The following is a 16098-nucleotide window of genomic DNA, read 5'->3' on the forward strand; positions in this document are numbered from 1 at the left end:
TTTAGTTTAAAAGGCAGCGTTAGAACCCAGACGTGGTGATAAACCTACGATTGCAATATCATTACCTGGTTAGTTGGTATGATTATAGGTGTAGTGGGTCCAGGCTGGCCACCGGATTCACGAAGCACAGATTCCTGTGGGTTGTTCCTGTTTGGGCTCGCGATCTGGGAATCTACACAATCTGAGGGCCGGACGCAGAGTCTTTTTTGTGAGGGTGGACGACAGGTGTCGTCTGAGTACACAGGTTCGTAAAGAGTGGGGGTCATGGCTGTTTCCACTTTTACCCCTATGATCTCTCCTTGGTGATTTTGGATTGTGAAAGGGGACGATTGCTCGAGATGACAGGACCCATTTGTGTTTGGGGGAGATCTGTGAGGGACCAACCTGCTGCCGATGCCCGCGATGCTGCTCAGGGTGGCTATGGACACTGCTCCTATGCAGTGATTAGTGTAAGTCTTAGAAAGCTTTGCCGCCTTGGACAACATCTGCATCCGGGTGCCCAGCAGGTTCTTCCCAATGGCTTTGTTCTCATACCAGGTCACATCACTTTCATTGCAATGATCCCTTGGTCTTTGAAAAAAAGCCTTACACAGAGGGTTACGTTTGGAAATATATTTAACAAAACTTGCATAAGGACAGAAATCTGTGCCTGTCTCATACATCCTAGGGAAGTTCTCCTCATCATTCACCATCCTCTTCTTATTCCACGTTACTGAGCGAGATCTGTGGTAAGGTCCACATGCTTTATAATAGACAAATCTTCGTCCGTCCTCATCTGTGGCCAAGCCAAAGGAGTCCTCCTCCAATTCTCTCTGGTTTTCCCTCCCCCTTGTGCAGAAGTACATGCAGATTTCGAACCAGACCTTATTGAGCAATCCAAAGGGAGTGTTGGTATCGAAGGCGCTGGAAGTGTAGAGTTTCCTCAGGTCGGACCTGGTGATAGGGATTTCACGATATGATTTGTCTCGATGACATGATTACAGTAATTGTTGGGAAAAAAAGTATGATTTCTTTTTTATATATAGATATATATATATATAGAATAGATAAATCACTAGGTGTTAACCAATAGTGGCAATCACCATCTATCTCACTTCCCTGTTAAACGTCCAGCTTGAGTTTATGTGTAAAAGAAATGGTGGAAACACCAGAACGACTAATACTTTAAGTACGGTACTGTACTGCAAATTGATTTGCATTTTTTCTGCCAACACTACTGCATCATTTATATGTAAAATAGGGTCAACACCAATAACAGTATAGTAACTTCCTACTTATTACGAATTAGCACCTGAAATAGCCAACCATAGCTGTTTCCCTTAGTATGGCCTGCAAAAGCTGCTTTACCGGTATTACTCTGACAGGTGCTATTGGGTTAAAGTAATAATATTGTCAGATCATAAAAGTATCTGATATTCATCTAGCCTTGGATATATTGATATACCAGGATTATCAATATGATGGAGGGGAGTGGGGGGGGAGAGGGAGGGAAAATACTGACGGTTAACCCAGGCTATTGTATTCACTTAATAATAAGTGTTATTTTTACAATGATGGTTGTCATACCGATAATCAAACAGTTTTAGGCAACTGTTGTGGATTAAATACTGGTAGAAAGTGTTTCAATGTAATAATTTATAGAGCTGTTAAAAACTGTGCCAAGGTTAACCTCCAAGTACATGACTTTCCACAAATTATCCTGGAATTCTATTTTACCATCTCCCATAAGAGCAAAAGGTATATATTTCATTTTTCTCTCTTTTCGACAGATTTCATACTCGGAGAGGGGGGTTGGGGGCGGGAGGAGAGACTTCAAAACCATTGACAATTGACCGGGCGGAGTGGGAGTGGGAGGTGTGAGAGAAAGAGTGGAAATACTTCCGCCAATATATAAAAACTTTGAGTGGCCAGGCACTCATTGCAAATTGCTGTCGGAGATATATGAAATATTTTAACCCGCAGTTATTTTAAATAGAATAAAATAGGACAACGCACACAAATTAAATTCACCAATTTCCTCATGTTACAAAATAATAAGACTGTCATGTTGGTCCAGCAGAAAATTATTCCAAACTCTCTTGAAAAGATCTTCCATTGAACCAACCGATTAAAAACGTTGCATTTTACAGCAGGTTTCAGGATCGTATTTTCATTTAGAGGAAGAAAGTAAATGTATACCTTCCCCCTCCCCAACCCAACCCACCTCACACAACCCCCCGTTAACCCCCACCCACCAACCTAACCACCCTCCACCCCCTTCCCCACTGAAAGACAGCAATGCTTCAGCTCTGACAAGTGCTCTCTTGCACAGCGAAGCTATTGTCACAGAATCGATCACATTCAAGGTTGGTAATATGCAGTTAGCCTTAATAAGAGTTAGTTGGACGTTCATTCACTGGAGTTCGAAATGAGTCCTTTTGTTCCCTGTGTGTTCTGGGTCAACAGTTCACACACGTACAAACACACAACGCGCCCACAACGGCAGCTGACGCTGTGACAATAGCAGTGCCTCAAAAACAGATCAACTCCTAGTACAGTACAGTAGTTACAGATCAGTGCCCTCCAAACAGGACAACTCACTTTACTCTTAAGAACACTTCATTTTTGTTTCCCCTCCAAAACAAGTTTCCCTTACACTAGGAGTGAAGTTACACATGAGAGTGGGGGACGGGACGGGACGGGGAGGGGGCACTGAAGGCCGGGTCGAAGAAGAGGGTCTTGAGATGGGCCTTGAAGGAGGCAAGAAGGGTGGGTGGGGGGGGAGGTGAGGCGAGAGGTCTGTGGGATGGAGTTCCACAGGAGAAAGATGAGGGAACTGATGGATGGATTAAGTTCATGGACAAATTATTGCAAATATCCCCCCCACCGCCCCCTCACCCCAACAAAAAAAAAAGCCTCATTTACACACGTAGATAGACCATGTTTATTTCTTATTGATTTAGTTTAAATGGTGGGTGAAGGAGTTGAGGTTTGGTTTAGGGACTGTGTGTGTGTGTGTGTGTGTGTTCCGAGTGTGTCTTTTTTTACTTCCTTCCTCCTTTCTCCTCCTCTCTGAATTGGGATGAGAAGTGAAGTGCTTTCTCTGTCTCTTGGGATGAGAAGTGAAGGTGTTCTCTCTCTCTCTCTCTTTCTTCCCCCCGTCCATCTCTCTCGCTCTTTCTTCCACTTGTCTCTCTCTCTCTCTTGGGGTAAGTTAAGGTGCTCTCCCTCTCTTTCTTTCTCTTGCCTCCCTCTCTCTCTCTTTCTCGGGATGAGAAATGGGGGTGCACTCACTTTCTCTCTCTCTCACTCACTCTCTCTCACTTTCTCTCTTGGGTTGGAAAGTGAAGATGCTGTCTCTCTCCTCTTTCTCTGTTTCTCTCTTTCTTTCCTCCCTCCCTCCGCCCTCCCTCTCTCACTCTCTTGGGATAAGAAGTGATGGTGCTATCACTTTCTCTCTCTCTTGGGATAAGAAGTGAAGATGCTCTCACTTTCTCTCCATCTCTCTTGGGATATTTTCTCTCTCTCTCTCGGGATAAGAAGTGAAGATGCTCTCACTTTCTCTCCATCTCTCTTGGGATATTTTCTCTCTCTCTCTCTCGGGATAAGAAGTGAAGATGCTCTCACTTTCTCTCCATCTCTCTCTCTTTCTTCCCTCTCTCCGTCTCTCTCTTGGAATAAGAAGTGAAGGGTCTCTCTCTCTCTGTGTCTCACTCTCTGTCTCTCTCTCTCTATTAGGAGAAGTGAAGGTACTCTCTCTCTCTCTGTATTTCTCTGTCTCAGTCTCTCTGTGTCTCCCTTGGGATAAGAAGTGAAGGTGCTCTCTCTGTCTGTCTCAGTTTCTCTCTATCTGTCTGTCTGTCTCTCAGTCTCTCTCTCCCTTTCAGTCTGTGTCTGTCTGTCTCTCTCAGTCTCACTCTCTCCCTCAGTCCCTGTGAAGAGGAGTGAGAGAGGGAAGGAGGCAAAGGAAGAGAGAAGTGGTCAGGTCTGTATCTGTCTCTCAGTCTCTCTCTCTCCACTTCAATCCCTGTCTGTCTGTGTGTCTGTCTGTGTCTCTCCCCCTCAGTCCATGTCTGTGACTGTGTGTGCCTCCCCCTCAGTCCCTGTCTGTGTGTGTGTGTGTGTCCCCCCCTCAGTCCCTGTCTGTGTCTCCCCCTCAGTCCCTGTCTGTCTGTGTGTGTGTGTCCCTCAGTCAGTCTGTCTGCCTGTGTGTGTGTCTGTGTGTGTGTCTCCCCCTCAGTCTGCCTGTGTGTGTGTCTGTCTGCCTGTGTGTGTCTGTCTGTGTGTGTGTGTGTGTGTGTGTGTCTCCCCCTCAGTCTGTCTGTGTGTCTGTCTGCCTGTGTGTGTGTCTGTCTGTCTGCCTGTGTGTGTATCTGTCTGCCTGTGTGTGTGTGTCTGTCTGTGTGTGTGTGTCTCCCCCTCAGTCTGTCTGTGTGTCTGTCTGTGTGTGTGTATGTCTGTCTGTCTGCCTGTGTGTGTGTCTGTCTGCCTGTGTGTGTCTCCCCCTCAGTCTGTCTGTGTGTCTGTCTGCCTGTGTGTGTGTCTGTCTGTCTGCCTGTGTGTGTATCTGTCTGCCTGTGTCTGTCTGTCTGTCTGTCTGTCTGTCTGTGTGTGTGTCTGCCTGTGTGTGTGTCTGCCTGTGTGTGTGTTTGTGTGTGTGTGTCAGTCTGCCTGTGTGTGTGTGAGTGTGTCTGCCTGTGTGTGTGTGAGAGTGTGTGTGCCTGTGTGAGTGTGTGTGTGAGTGTGCCTGTGTGTGTGTGTGTGTGCCTGTGTGTGTGTTTGCCTGTGTGTGTGAGTGTGTCTCCCTGTGTGTGTGTGTGATGTGTCTCCCTGTGTGTGTGTGTGATGTGTCTCCCTGTGTGTGTGAGAGTGTGTGTGCCTGTGTGAGTGTGTGTGTGAGTGTGCCTGTGTGTGTGTGTGCCTGTGTGTGTGTGTTTGCCTGTGAGTGTGAGTGTATCTCCCTGTGTGTGTGTGTGTCTCCCTGTGTGTGTGACTCCCTGTGTGTGTGTGAGTGCCTGTGTGTGTGTGACTCCCTGTGAGTGTGAGTGCCTGTGTGTGTGACTCCCTGTGAGTGTGTGTGTGACTCCCTGTGAGTGTGAGTGACTCTGTGTGTGTGTGACTCCCTGTGAGTGTGAGTGACTCTGTGTGTGTGACTCCCTGTGAGTGAGTGTGTGTGACTCCCTGTGAGTGAGTGACTCCCTGTGAGTGAGTGTATGTGACTCCCTGAGAGTGAGTGTGTGTGAGTGACTCCCTGTGAGTGAGTGAGTGAGTGTGTGTGAGTGACTCCCTGTGAGTGAGTGAGTGAGTGCGACTCCCTGTGAGTGTGTGTGTCTACCTGGTGATGGCTTGTTTCTGGATGACGGGCCCGGCTCCCTGCTCCTCCAGCCTCCTGATGACGGCGGCCAGGGTCAGGTTGGCGCTGCGGAGCTCGGGGTCCTTGGTCAGGTCGAGGGTCCGGCTGTAGGGCGGCTCGTTCAGGTAGCGGTTGAGAGAGCTGCGGATGCTGATGAGCGACGACTTGCTGTAGACTTGGCCGCTCTTGGACCGGGCCTCGGCGTAGAAGGAGCGCAGGACCCGGCACAGGGCGTCCTTGTCGAGCCGCTCGAAGTCGGGCGGGTGGTCCCGCTCGCTCAGGTAGTCGCGGAAGATCTTGACGGCGTAGCGGGTGGCCAGGCGGGTGTTCTCGCTCAGGCGGCCCGCGGCCCGGTCGGCCTGGAGGGCGGGGAGCGGCCCGCGGGCGTCCCGGTCCTTCATCATCATCACCTCTTCTTCCTCTTCCTCTTCTTCTTCCTCTTCAACCGTCGTCGCCGCCGCCGCGCGCGCCGCCAACAGTCGGGAGCCGTCTCCCCGCCGGTGTCGGTGCCGCGCCGGCGGCGGCGGCGGTTGCAGGAGGAGGAGGGCTCTGACCCCGGGCGGCGGCGGCGGCGGCGCCGGTTGTTGTTGTTGTGGTGGTGGCCGCTGCTCCGTGTCCGCCGCCCCCGGACGCTCGGTCCCGGTCCCGGTCCCGGTCTCCCCCCCCCCGGGGGTCCCGGTCCTCCCGGTCTCCCCCCCGTCGCCGCTGTCGGGCATTTTCGCCATATTTGCCGCTGTACAGACTCCCCCCGGGCCGGGGCCGCGCGGGCGCATGCGCTATATTGGACCCCCAGGTTCGTGGACAGCACCGAGTGTCCCTGAGGCTCTCTCTCTCTCTATCTCTCTCTCTATCTGTCTATCTCTCCTTTCTTTCCTTCTACCCTTCCTCCCCCCCCTTCCTTCTCTCTCTCTCTCTCAACCTCCTCTCTCTCTTCCCCCCTCTCTCTTCTTTCCCCCCCTTTTCTCTCTATCTCCCCCTCCCCACTCTCTCTTTCTCCCCCCCCCTCTCTCTCTCTCTCTCCTTTCCCCCCTTCTCTCTCTCCCTCTTCTCCCCCCCCTTCTCCCCTCCCTCTCTCTCTCCCCCCCCCCTTCCCCCCCTCCCTTATTTCCCCCCCTCTTATTTCCCCCCTTCTCTCTTCTTTCCCTCCTTCTCTCCCTCTCTCTTCCCTCCCCTTCTCTCTTTCTTCTTTCCCCTTCCCTCTCTCTGAGCTCTTTGCTTAGTCTCTCCCTCTCTTTCCTTCTTTTCCTTCTGCCTTCCTCTCCTCTCCCTTTCTTTTTGCTTTCCTCCCCCCCCTTTTTTTTCTTTGCTCTCTTTCTCTCTCTCTCTCTCTCTTTCTCTCTGTTCTTTCCCCCCTTCTCTCTCTCTCTCTCTCTCTGTTCTCTCTCTCTCTTTTTGCCTGGTCTCTCTCTCTCTCTCTCTCTCTTCCCCACAACGAGTTGGTGACCTTGAGGAGATCCCACAGGGCTAACGAACGAACGAGCGCTTAAAGAGACCCTGTAACAGCCTGAGTTGAGGTGCAAGGTCACTTATCCTGACCACTTCTCTCCTCCTTTGCCTCCTTCCCTCTCTCCCTCCCCTCCCCTCCCCACTAACTCCCCTTCACCCTACAACCTGCCCCCCCCGTGTACCTGCCCTGACACCCACTTTGCGCAGGGATGGAGTTGTAAGTGTCTTGTCAGTGGGAGAGAGACACGAGAGAAAAGAGAGAGAGAGAGAGAGAGACACACACATATAGATAGATAGAAAGAGAGAGAGAGAGAGAGCAACAGACAGAGAGACACACACAGGGAGAGATAGACCGATGGAGAGAGGGAGACACAGACAGACACAGAGAGAGAGAGAGAGAGAGAGAAATCAAGGTCGGATGTGATAGAACAAGGAGATGTCTGTAGCAAAATGCACCCCCCACCCCCCAAAAAAAAATTAAAAAATAATAATAATAATAAAATGCAGCCAATGGGATTATCTCAGGTGCTCTATGAAAGGGTTTGCATTTAATGGGCAGGGAAATGTTGCAATTGTTAAGTCTTTATTTATGAAGCAATCATTTATTTATTTATGTATTTGTTTGTTGGTCCGTACATAGAAATACCCAGCATCGATGTACAATAGCGGACCAGTCAGCATCAGCATCCGGAATCAGGAGGGGCCGGCGGTAATCTTAATGTGACCCCGTGTTTATTAAATCAGGACTCGCCTGAGATTTCAAGGAACGAACTGAGGTGGTGGTCTTAGCGACCGGCACGCGGCTGTTGGGGGGGGGGTCACAGCACCTGGAAGCCAGGTGTGTTGTGCATGGGGGGGGGGGGGAACGGTAAGTGGGAGCCAGGTGTGTGTGTATGGGGCGTTGTGACAGTAAGTGGGAGCCAGGTGTGTGTGTATGGCGGTGGGGGGGTGTTGTGACAGTAAGTGTCAGCCAGGTGAGGGGGGGTGGGGGGGGGTCAGTAACTGGAAGCCAGGTGTGTGTGTGAAGTGGTGAGGGGGCGGGGGGGGGGGGGTTACAATAACTGGAAGCTGGGATATGCCAAACGCAAGAGTATAAAAAGGTACTAACTGAAAAGCAGGTGCATAAGCGAGTGTGTGAAATCAAAGCAAACGAGAAGCAGAGAAATGACAAAATCTTTCAATGGGAAGCGATGGATCAAAAGGAGAAGCAGACAGTAACACAGATCACAGTGTGCGCAATCACAGCAACCAGGAATCTTACAGTCATGTATATGCAGCAATTGAGAAGTAGTTATACAACATTGCAGTCACTGATATAATAATAATTCTTGCACTTGACATAGTGGCTTATCACGTCTTCAAGATGTCTCGAAGCGATTCACAGAATATATTGTAAAGTGGAGTGACTGTGTATTTCCCAGCACACAACACAATTGGGGTCTAAAACACAGCAATTAGAAGCAGCATTCCTTAATTTAGACCAACACCGGTTTATGTCGTCATATCTTTTATATACCTTTTCATAATGTTTTGTTCAGCGTATCCCGGCTGCCAGTCACTGTGACCTCCTCACAGACCTCCTCCACTTCGTGACACCTGTGTGCAACCTCTCTGTTTTGTTTGACTCCCAACTCTCTTTCGAACTCCGCATCCATGCTCCGACCTGCTCAGCTTTCCCTCACCTCCGAAACAATTACCAGAAACCATCACTACCTGGGTCCACCCACGCTCAGGCTGCTCATCCACATTCCAGACTTGATCATATGCCGATGTTCTGCCTCCAGATCTTACCCACTATCCAGAACTCTGCAACCCGTGTCCTCTCCCAAGCAAGGCTTCATCAGACTATCACCCACATCCTCACTCGGGTCCACTGACCCCATCCCCCAGCAGATCGAGTTTCATAATAATAATAATCCTTGCATTTGATTTAGCACCTTATCACATCTTTGAGATATCACAAACCACTTCACAGACTATATTGTAATGTGAATTGATTGTATATTTTGTGGGCGAAACATTCAAATTCTCTGTTGCACTTGCGTTCAAATCCCTCCACGGTTTTGCCCCACCTTACCTCTACAACCTGCTTCAACCCTACCAACCCGGCCATACTTTCGCTCAGCGAGCACCGACCTGCTCCATGTTCTGCCACCTTATCCTCCCCACAATCGAAGGGGCAGGCTTTCAGCCATTCCGCCCCCACTCTGGATCTGCTCCCTACTCGCCCTCTTTTAAGGCTCATTTCGAAGTGTACCTCTTTGACCGGGCTTTCAGTCATTCTTTCCTCCACCCTCCCCCCAATCCCCACCTCGGGCGCCCAACCAACAATGTCAACGCTTTGAGACGTCATCCCGATATGTATAAATCGAAATAATATTGTATCACAAACAATTAGTAATCAGATCAACATTATGGAACATCATATACACAACAGAGCACAGGGTAATACAATAGTAAAAGTACTGCTCCTATTTGGTTCTCTATTCCGTTGCCACAGGACAATATGCAATAATGACCGAGAACCAAGCCATATAATATTGTACGAATTGAGAGCCATTTATACAATGCCACACCATAGGGACACACACCATGTGGGAAAAAAAATACAAATACCAGGGCACCATAGCAACAGAGACTGAAGTACATGACTATGAAATTCGGCATCATGAATAAGTTATTTAAACGTTGCCTGCAACCAGCCTTATTATTGTCCTGGAGTAGGTATGATATCAAAGCAATCAAGAACAGAATATCGCGGTGCGCAAAGTGGGATCAGAGAAACACATGGTAAACCCAGCAAAAGAAACAATCTTGATATTTAAATGTCTGCTTTGAGAAACATTCTGATTCTGCCCCCGCCCCCCGCCACCACAAAAAAAACTATTTTATTTCCTGTTGAATTAAAACAAGCACTGTATTTTTTCAGATTTCAGACCTGGGGCCGCTTGAGTATTTTGTACTACAGAACTCACATAATAGCTGCCGGTAGCTTGACAATAAATGTTCAAATGATCTGGAAGTGTGTTAATGGGTGGCTGGCTTGCTTCTGCGAAACAAGAACAACTTGAATTTGGACGACACCTTTCACGCAGGATAGTGTCTCAGAGGGCTGACACCCCAGGCAAATTTCCTTACTCCACATGCCTATGGGTACCTAGCAGTAAGTAGGAACCTGGTTGTTAGTTGATTGGAGGATCGCTTTTCTGGAGGCAATAATCCCTTCAAAACATTTTCAAAAAANTTGGTCACTCAATCCTTGGCTGTTCGTGGGACACTGCTGTGTTAATTGGCTGCCGCGTTTCACCCACAAAATATACAGTCAATTCATTTTACATTATATTCTGTGAAGTGCTTTGAGACGTCTCGACGACGTGATACATCAATGCAAGGATTATCATTATAACTACATCAGTACACTCAAGAGTCAGTCTTTCTGACGCTAGTGGAATCACAGTGAATGAGAAGCTATTGGAAAATCACAGTCACAATGACTTGCTATCTGGTTTCCAATTTGGCTTCAGAACAAATCCGCTTATTTGTGAAGCTTTTAATTTCATGGTACAGCTGGACTCCAAGCCACTGTTGACAATGGACTAGTCAGCCTGACTCATTCTCAGGACTTGGAGGAGCAATCAAGGGGGGGATGTGATTCTTCCTAGTCAACAACAGTTAATCCTGCAAACCAAAGCCCTAATGCTACATTTAGTTGGACAGCGGAAGGAAGTATGCAATGGCAAACTATAGGATTTAGTTTGTTAAATTTCAGACTCACATAGCGTAGTGGTTAGCGCGCTCGCCTTGCAAGCGGGAGGACGTGGGTTCGATTCCCAGGCAAGGTGAAACCTTAGGCAAATTTCCTTACTCCACACGCCTCTGTTTACCTAACAGTAAGTAGGAACCTGGTTCTTAGTTGATTGACTGATCCCTTTGTGGAGTTAATCTTAAAAAAAAGAAAAAAAGTTGGTCATTCAATCCACGACTGTTTGTGGGACATTGCTGTGTGCAATTGGCTGCCACGTCTTGCCCACAAAGTATACAGTCAATATAACCATATATTCTGTGAAGTGCTTTGAGACGTCTCAATATCACCAATGCTCAGCAGTCCCCAAACTTTAGCTCCCGTTAAGAATCATAGAATTATACAGCACAGAAGGAGGCCATTCCATCGTGTCTGTGCTGGGTCTTTGAAAAGAGCTATTCAATTCAATCCCTCTCCCCGTACCCCTGTAAACTTGTCTTCCCCAAATAATTATCTACTTCTCTCTTGTTATCAAATCGGCTTCCACCACCCTTTCAGGCAATGCATTCCAGATCCAAACAACTCGGTGTGAAAACATTTCTCCTCACCGCCCCTCTGTTTCTTTTAACGACTATTTTAAATTGGTATCCTCGGGTTACCGACCCACCCACCAGTGGAAATAGTTTCCCTTGTTCACCCTATTGAATCTGAAAACATCTATTAAGTCTGCTCTTAACCTTCTGTGTTCCAAGGAGAATAATTCTAGCTTTTCTCTCCTGATAACTGAAGTCCCTTATTCCTGGTACCATCCTGGTAAATCTCCATTGCACCCTCTCCAATGCCTTGACAGCCTTAACCTGCAACTTAACCTGGAACTTAACTTGCAACTAAACCTGCAACTAAACTCTTCAGGATTAGCTGAGCAGGGTGCATCTCTCTTGGAAAACAGTGATAACTCCATACCAGACCAGACCAGAGAGTATCAGCTCAGGCTATGAGCTCAAATGTCCGAGCTCATTTGTTAGAACTCCCAACCTTCTGATCCAGTGATGACTGTACCACCAACTGAGCTAGGCTGACACTCGGGAACGCAATCTGCCAGAAAGTGTGGTAGATATTCAACAACTTAATAATAATAATAATAATCCTTGCATTTGATATAGCGCTTTTCACATCTAGACGTCTCAAAGCGCTTCACAGAATAGACTGTAAAGTGAATTGACTGTATATTTGTGGGCGAAATGTGGCAGCCAATTGCACACAGCAGTGTCCCACAAACAGTTGTGGATTGAAGTGACCAATTTATTATTGTTTTTTTTGAGGGATTGTTATCAGACGCGTGGAGTAAGGAAACTTGCCCAAGATTTCAGCGTGCCGGGAAGCAAACCCAGGTCTCTCGCTTGCAAAGCGAGTGCTCTTAACCACTGAGCTACAGGACTCCATAACTTGCATTTATATAGCACCCCTGACACGGTAACGTCCCAGAGCGCTTGACAGTCGCGGAGCACGATGCCAAGCTGGGGAGAGGTGAGAGGTGACCATAAGCACGATCGAAGTGGAAGGTCTTCAGGCGCGACCTGAGGATGGGGAAGGAGGGAGCAAGGTGGAGGGATAGAGGAAGAGTGTTCCAGAGTTTCTGGGTGTAGTGGCTGAAAGCGCAGTCACTGATGGTGGAACGGAGGGCACGAGGGACAAGCAGGAGGCCAGAGCCAGTAGAGCAGAGACAGCGGATAATGGGTTGGAGAGGAAGCAGGTAGAGAGGTGACACGGCATGAAGGGATTTGAAGACAAGCAATATTAAAACAAAAATACCTGCTTACAACTTTATTTGCCTGTAGTCAGACAACGATATCAAAATTACAATTGTATAGCACCTTTCACGTCGGGACGATACGTTCCAAGGCGCTGGACAATCAGGGATTTGGACCTGAGCTGGGGGTCAGGATCGGGGAGGGTGGTCGAAGGCTCGGTTGAAGAAGAGGATTTTGAGATGCGCCTTAAAGGAGGCAAGAGAGGGAGCAAGGCGAAGGGAATGTGGGATGGAGTTCCATAGAGTGGGGGCACATTTACTGTATGTATGTAAATGTGCATGAATGGAAGTACGGAATACATAGGCACACAGAGCTGCGCAGTTAACTGATTGAGACGACAGATGCGACAGAAGTTCTCAACAATTTTAGAATAAAATTGGAATAAACGGAAACAAGTATGTTTGAGGCTTCAAAGCAAACTCTCAGTTTGCATCCCATTTGTTAACCAATGTAACATTGCTTCTTGCCAAACAATATTCCCTCCGCCATGGATTGCTTTGCATCTTGATCGCACTTGTTTTGTATTCTACAGAAAACATGCTGTACCTATCAAATTCCCCAGCTAATCCATCAGTTCTTTGTTCTCATGTCTACCTTCAAAACCGATATGCAAAAGCTGAAGCAAAGCGAATGGGCATAAAGCTATAAATTTGTATACTGATGCTTTCTCTAATGTTACCTTCTAATGTTTTTTGTACACAATAAAAGGGCAGTAACAAAACACGCAGGAAACAGACTGAATGCATGCTTCACTGAAACTCCTTTTTATTTATAACAATAATCCTTGCATTTGATACAGCGCTTTCTCACATAGTCAAGGCGTCTCAAAGTGTTTCACAGGATTCTTATTGTGAGATATAGTGACTGTGTGTATCAGAATGTGGCAACCAATTTGCACACAACAATGTTCCGCAAACATCCATGAAGTGAAAAGCCAATTTTATTTGGAGTATTGTGGCCAAGACACAAGGAGAAACTCCCTTCTCTTTTTGAATAGTGCCACAAGGAATATTTAACACCCACCTGAATAGGTTTAACATCTCATCTGAAGAGCACACAGAGCACTGAACTGGAATGAACTATTATGGGTTCTAAGTCCCGACCTGGCTTGAACCCATAACCTTCTGACTCAAGAGACAAGAGTACTACTGACTGAGCCAAGCTGACACATGGTGACACACATTAATGATGCCAACTGCTAACAAAATTTCAGCAGTAACCAAGTGGCTAAACATTAAGCTGAATCAAATTGCAGACCCAGGAATTTTGAGAAGGTCTTCATTTGTTTTTGCAGAAGGTATGGGTTGGCTGCTACATTTGCCCAAAATATGAATAAATCAATAGCGCCATGAGATTTTTAATATCCACTTCAAGAGGCAGAAACAGGTCTTTAAAGTGTCGATTCATTCAAGAACAAATTAGATAGATTTCTGTTGGGAAATAATATCGCGGGCTACCATATAGAGTTTGGTACACGAGACGTCATGCGACTGCCAGGATGGTGGAAGGCGAACTGGATGGACCTTGGTCTTCTTTCACCAGCAAATTCTCATGTCCTTATGACTTCAGTTTAACGTTTCATCTGAAGGAACGGCGCTCCCGATAATGAGTCGGGCTGCTCTGGAGTGTCAGACTAAGACTAAGCTATATGGGTTCAAAGTCCTCAATGTGGGGTATGAACTCACACCTTCTGACTCAGAAGTGAGAGTGTTACCGAACCGAGCCAGGCTGACGCTCTTATTTCCTTAAGTCAGGGTGGTCCAACCTTTTGGCTGCTGAGGGCCAGATGTCCTATTTGAGAAACGTCCGTGGGCTGCATAAGAAATATTTTCGTGTTTCCTTTTCAGAAACTTAACATTTACAAGGTTATGGAGGTAGCGGGTGGGCCAGATAACAAAAACAACAGCGTGCATTTATTTAACGTCCTTCATGCGTTGTAGCGTCCTGGAACACTTATGAAATGGGTAGGGGTGGGGGAGGTGGGTGGATAAAATCAGCTGGACAATCCTGTGTTAAGTTAAACTGACTAGATAACTGACTGCGTTAAGTTAAACTGACTGCCCTTTGGTGACATCATCCGCAGACGTGGGGTAAATTTCCACACATATGTGGATGACATCCAACTCTGTCTCCTCCACCCTGAACTCCAGGACTACTGGTGTCCTGACCCACTGCCTGGCTGACATCAAGTCCTGGATGAGGGCCAACTTTCTCCAACTCAATGTCAGCAAGACAGAGGCTCTCCTGATTGGCTCGCACCAGCGCTTCCGCACCTCAGGCGCTGGGAGCATCAGCCTCCACGGTTGCACACTCAACCTCACTAAGCCAGTCAGGAACCTGGGTATCTTGTTTGACCCTGAACTGTCCTTTCTCCCCCACATCCGCGCGATGACCGGCACTGCCTACCACCATCTCCGCAACATTGCCAGACTCCACCACCCCCTCACCCCTCAGGCTGCCAAAACCCTCACCCACGCATTTGTCACATCAAGGCTCGATTATGGGAACTCCCTCCTCGTCGGCCTTCCCAACTCTTCCCTTCACAAGCTGCAGATCATCCAGAACTGCAGCTCGTGTACTCTCACTCACCAGGCTCCGTGACTCCATCACTCCCACCCTCGCCCGACTTCACTGGCTCCCCATCCCCCAGAGGATCGAGTTCAAGATCCTTGTCCTCACCTTTAATGCCATCCATGGCCTTGCCCCCTCCTACCTCTCTGACCTGCTGACTCCCTACCAACCTGCCCGCTCCCTCTGTTCATCGGGCTCCGGCCAGCTCCATATCTCCTGCCCGACCCGCCCTACCATCGGTGGCCGGGCTTTCAGCCTTTCTGCCCCCACACTCTGGAACTCCATCCCACAGTCCCTTCTCCTCGCTTCCTCCCTTGCCTCCTTCAAGGCCGGTCTCAAGTCTCTTCTCTTCGACCGTGCCTTTGGTCTCCCTCCCACCTCTCTGCCTTCCCTCACCCCTACACCACCCCTCCCTCATGCTCGGGCCCCGACACCTGACTGTTCAGTGCTTTGGGGCGTCCTCCCGACGTGAAAGGTGCTCTATAAATATAATTTTGTTGTTGTTGTTGGATAACCCACAAATGGCAAGTGAATCAGATGACAAGCTTCTGGAGCGGAATAAAAGAAAAGTGTGTTCCGCAGGGAGGCACTTATAAAGTGAAGTGGCTTTTTTTGGATTCCAATTTATTTTCTGAGCACATGACAGAGCCATTATAAGGCTATTGACAATACCCCTGCCTATTTTAAGCTCACGGCATCTCAACTCTTCTAATTTTAACTGCGTGTTCCTTTCCTATGACATCTCTGGCAGGCACGTGGGTGCTTGGAATGCCACGGACGGGATACGAGAAAGAAATCTGCCCTCCCTCCCCCCCTCAATGAACACGCACACATACAACAGTGGAGGAGAGAGTGGAGTCCTGTAGCATATTGGGTAGAGCGCTCGACTCACAAACAAGAGTTTGATTCCCGGGCAGGGTAAAATATTAAGTTTCCTTACTCCACAAGCCTCAGTTTACCCAGTATCAACCTGGTTGTTAGTCGATTGGTAGATCGCATTTCCAGGGGTAATAACCCCTTCAAAATTAATAAATAATAAATTGATCACTCAGACCACGACCGTTTGTGGGACACCGTTGTGTGCAATTGGCTGCCGCGTGTCACCCAGAAAATATACAATCAATTCACTTCACGGTATATTCTGTGAAGCGCTTTGAGACGTCTTGAAGACCTGTTAAGGCACTATATCAAATTCA

The 16098-nt window shown here is 48.0% G+C and overlaps 1 protein-coding gene across 4 annotated transcripts in view; it reads right to left on the reverse strand.

The window, feature by feature from the left end:
- LOC103179708 (BTB/POZ domain-containing protein KCTD1) overlaps window positions 1–16098 on the reverse strand; it is a 94751-nt gene that overhangs the window by 50673 nt on the left and 27980 nt on the right. Inside the window, exons 1-2 of one of the 4 annotated variants that reach the window (XM_007895093.2) lie at window positions 5315–5373; window positions 66–933 (exon numbers count right to left, since the gene is read on the reverse strand). The exons of 1 other annotated variant lie outside the window; for it this stretch is intronic. In XM_007895093.2, coding sequence (XP_007893284.2) covers window positions 66–845 — 780 coding nt within the window. In that variant the 5' untranslated portion in view covers window positions 846–933; window positions 5315–5373. Of the gene's footprint in view, window positions 1–65; window positions 934–5314; window positions 5374–16098 lie in introns of those variants that run through there. 2 more of the 4 variants (XM_042331786.1, XM_007895096.2) reach the window with 2 other exon arrangements.

This window comes from Callorhinchus milii, unplaced genomic scaffold (genome assembly GCF_018977255.1).
Source record: "Callorhinchus milii isolate IMCB2004 unplaced genomic scaffold, IMCB_Cmil_1.0 Scaffold2, whole genome shotgun sequence".
Lineage (NCBI taxonomy): Eukaryota > Metazoa > Chordata > Chondrichthyes > Chimaeriformes > Callorhinchidae > Callorhinchus > Callorhinchus milii.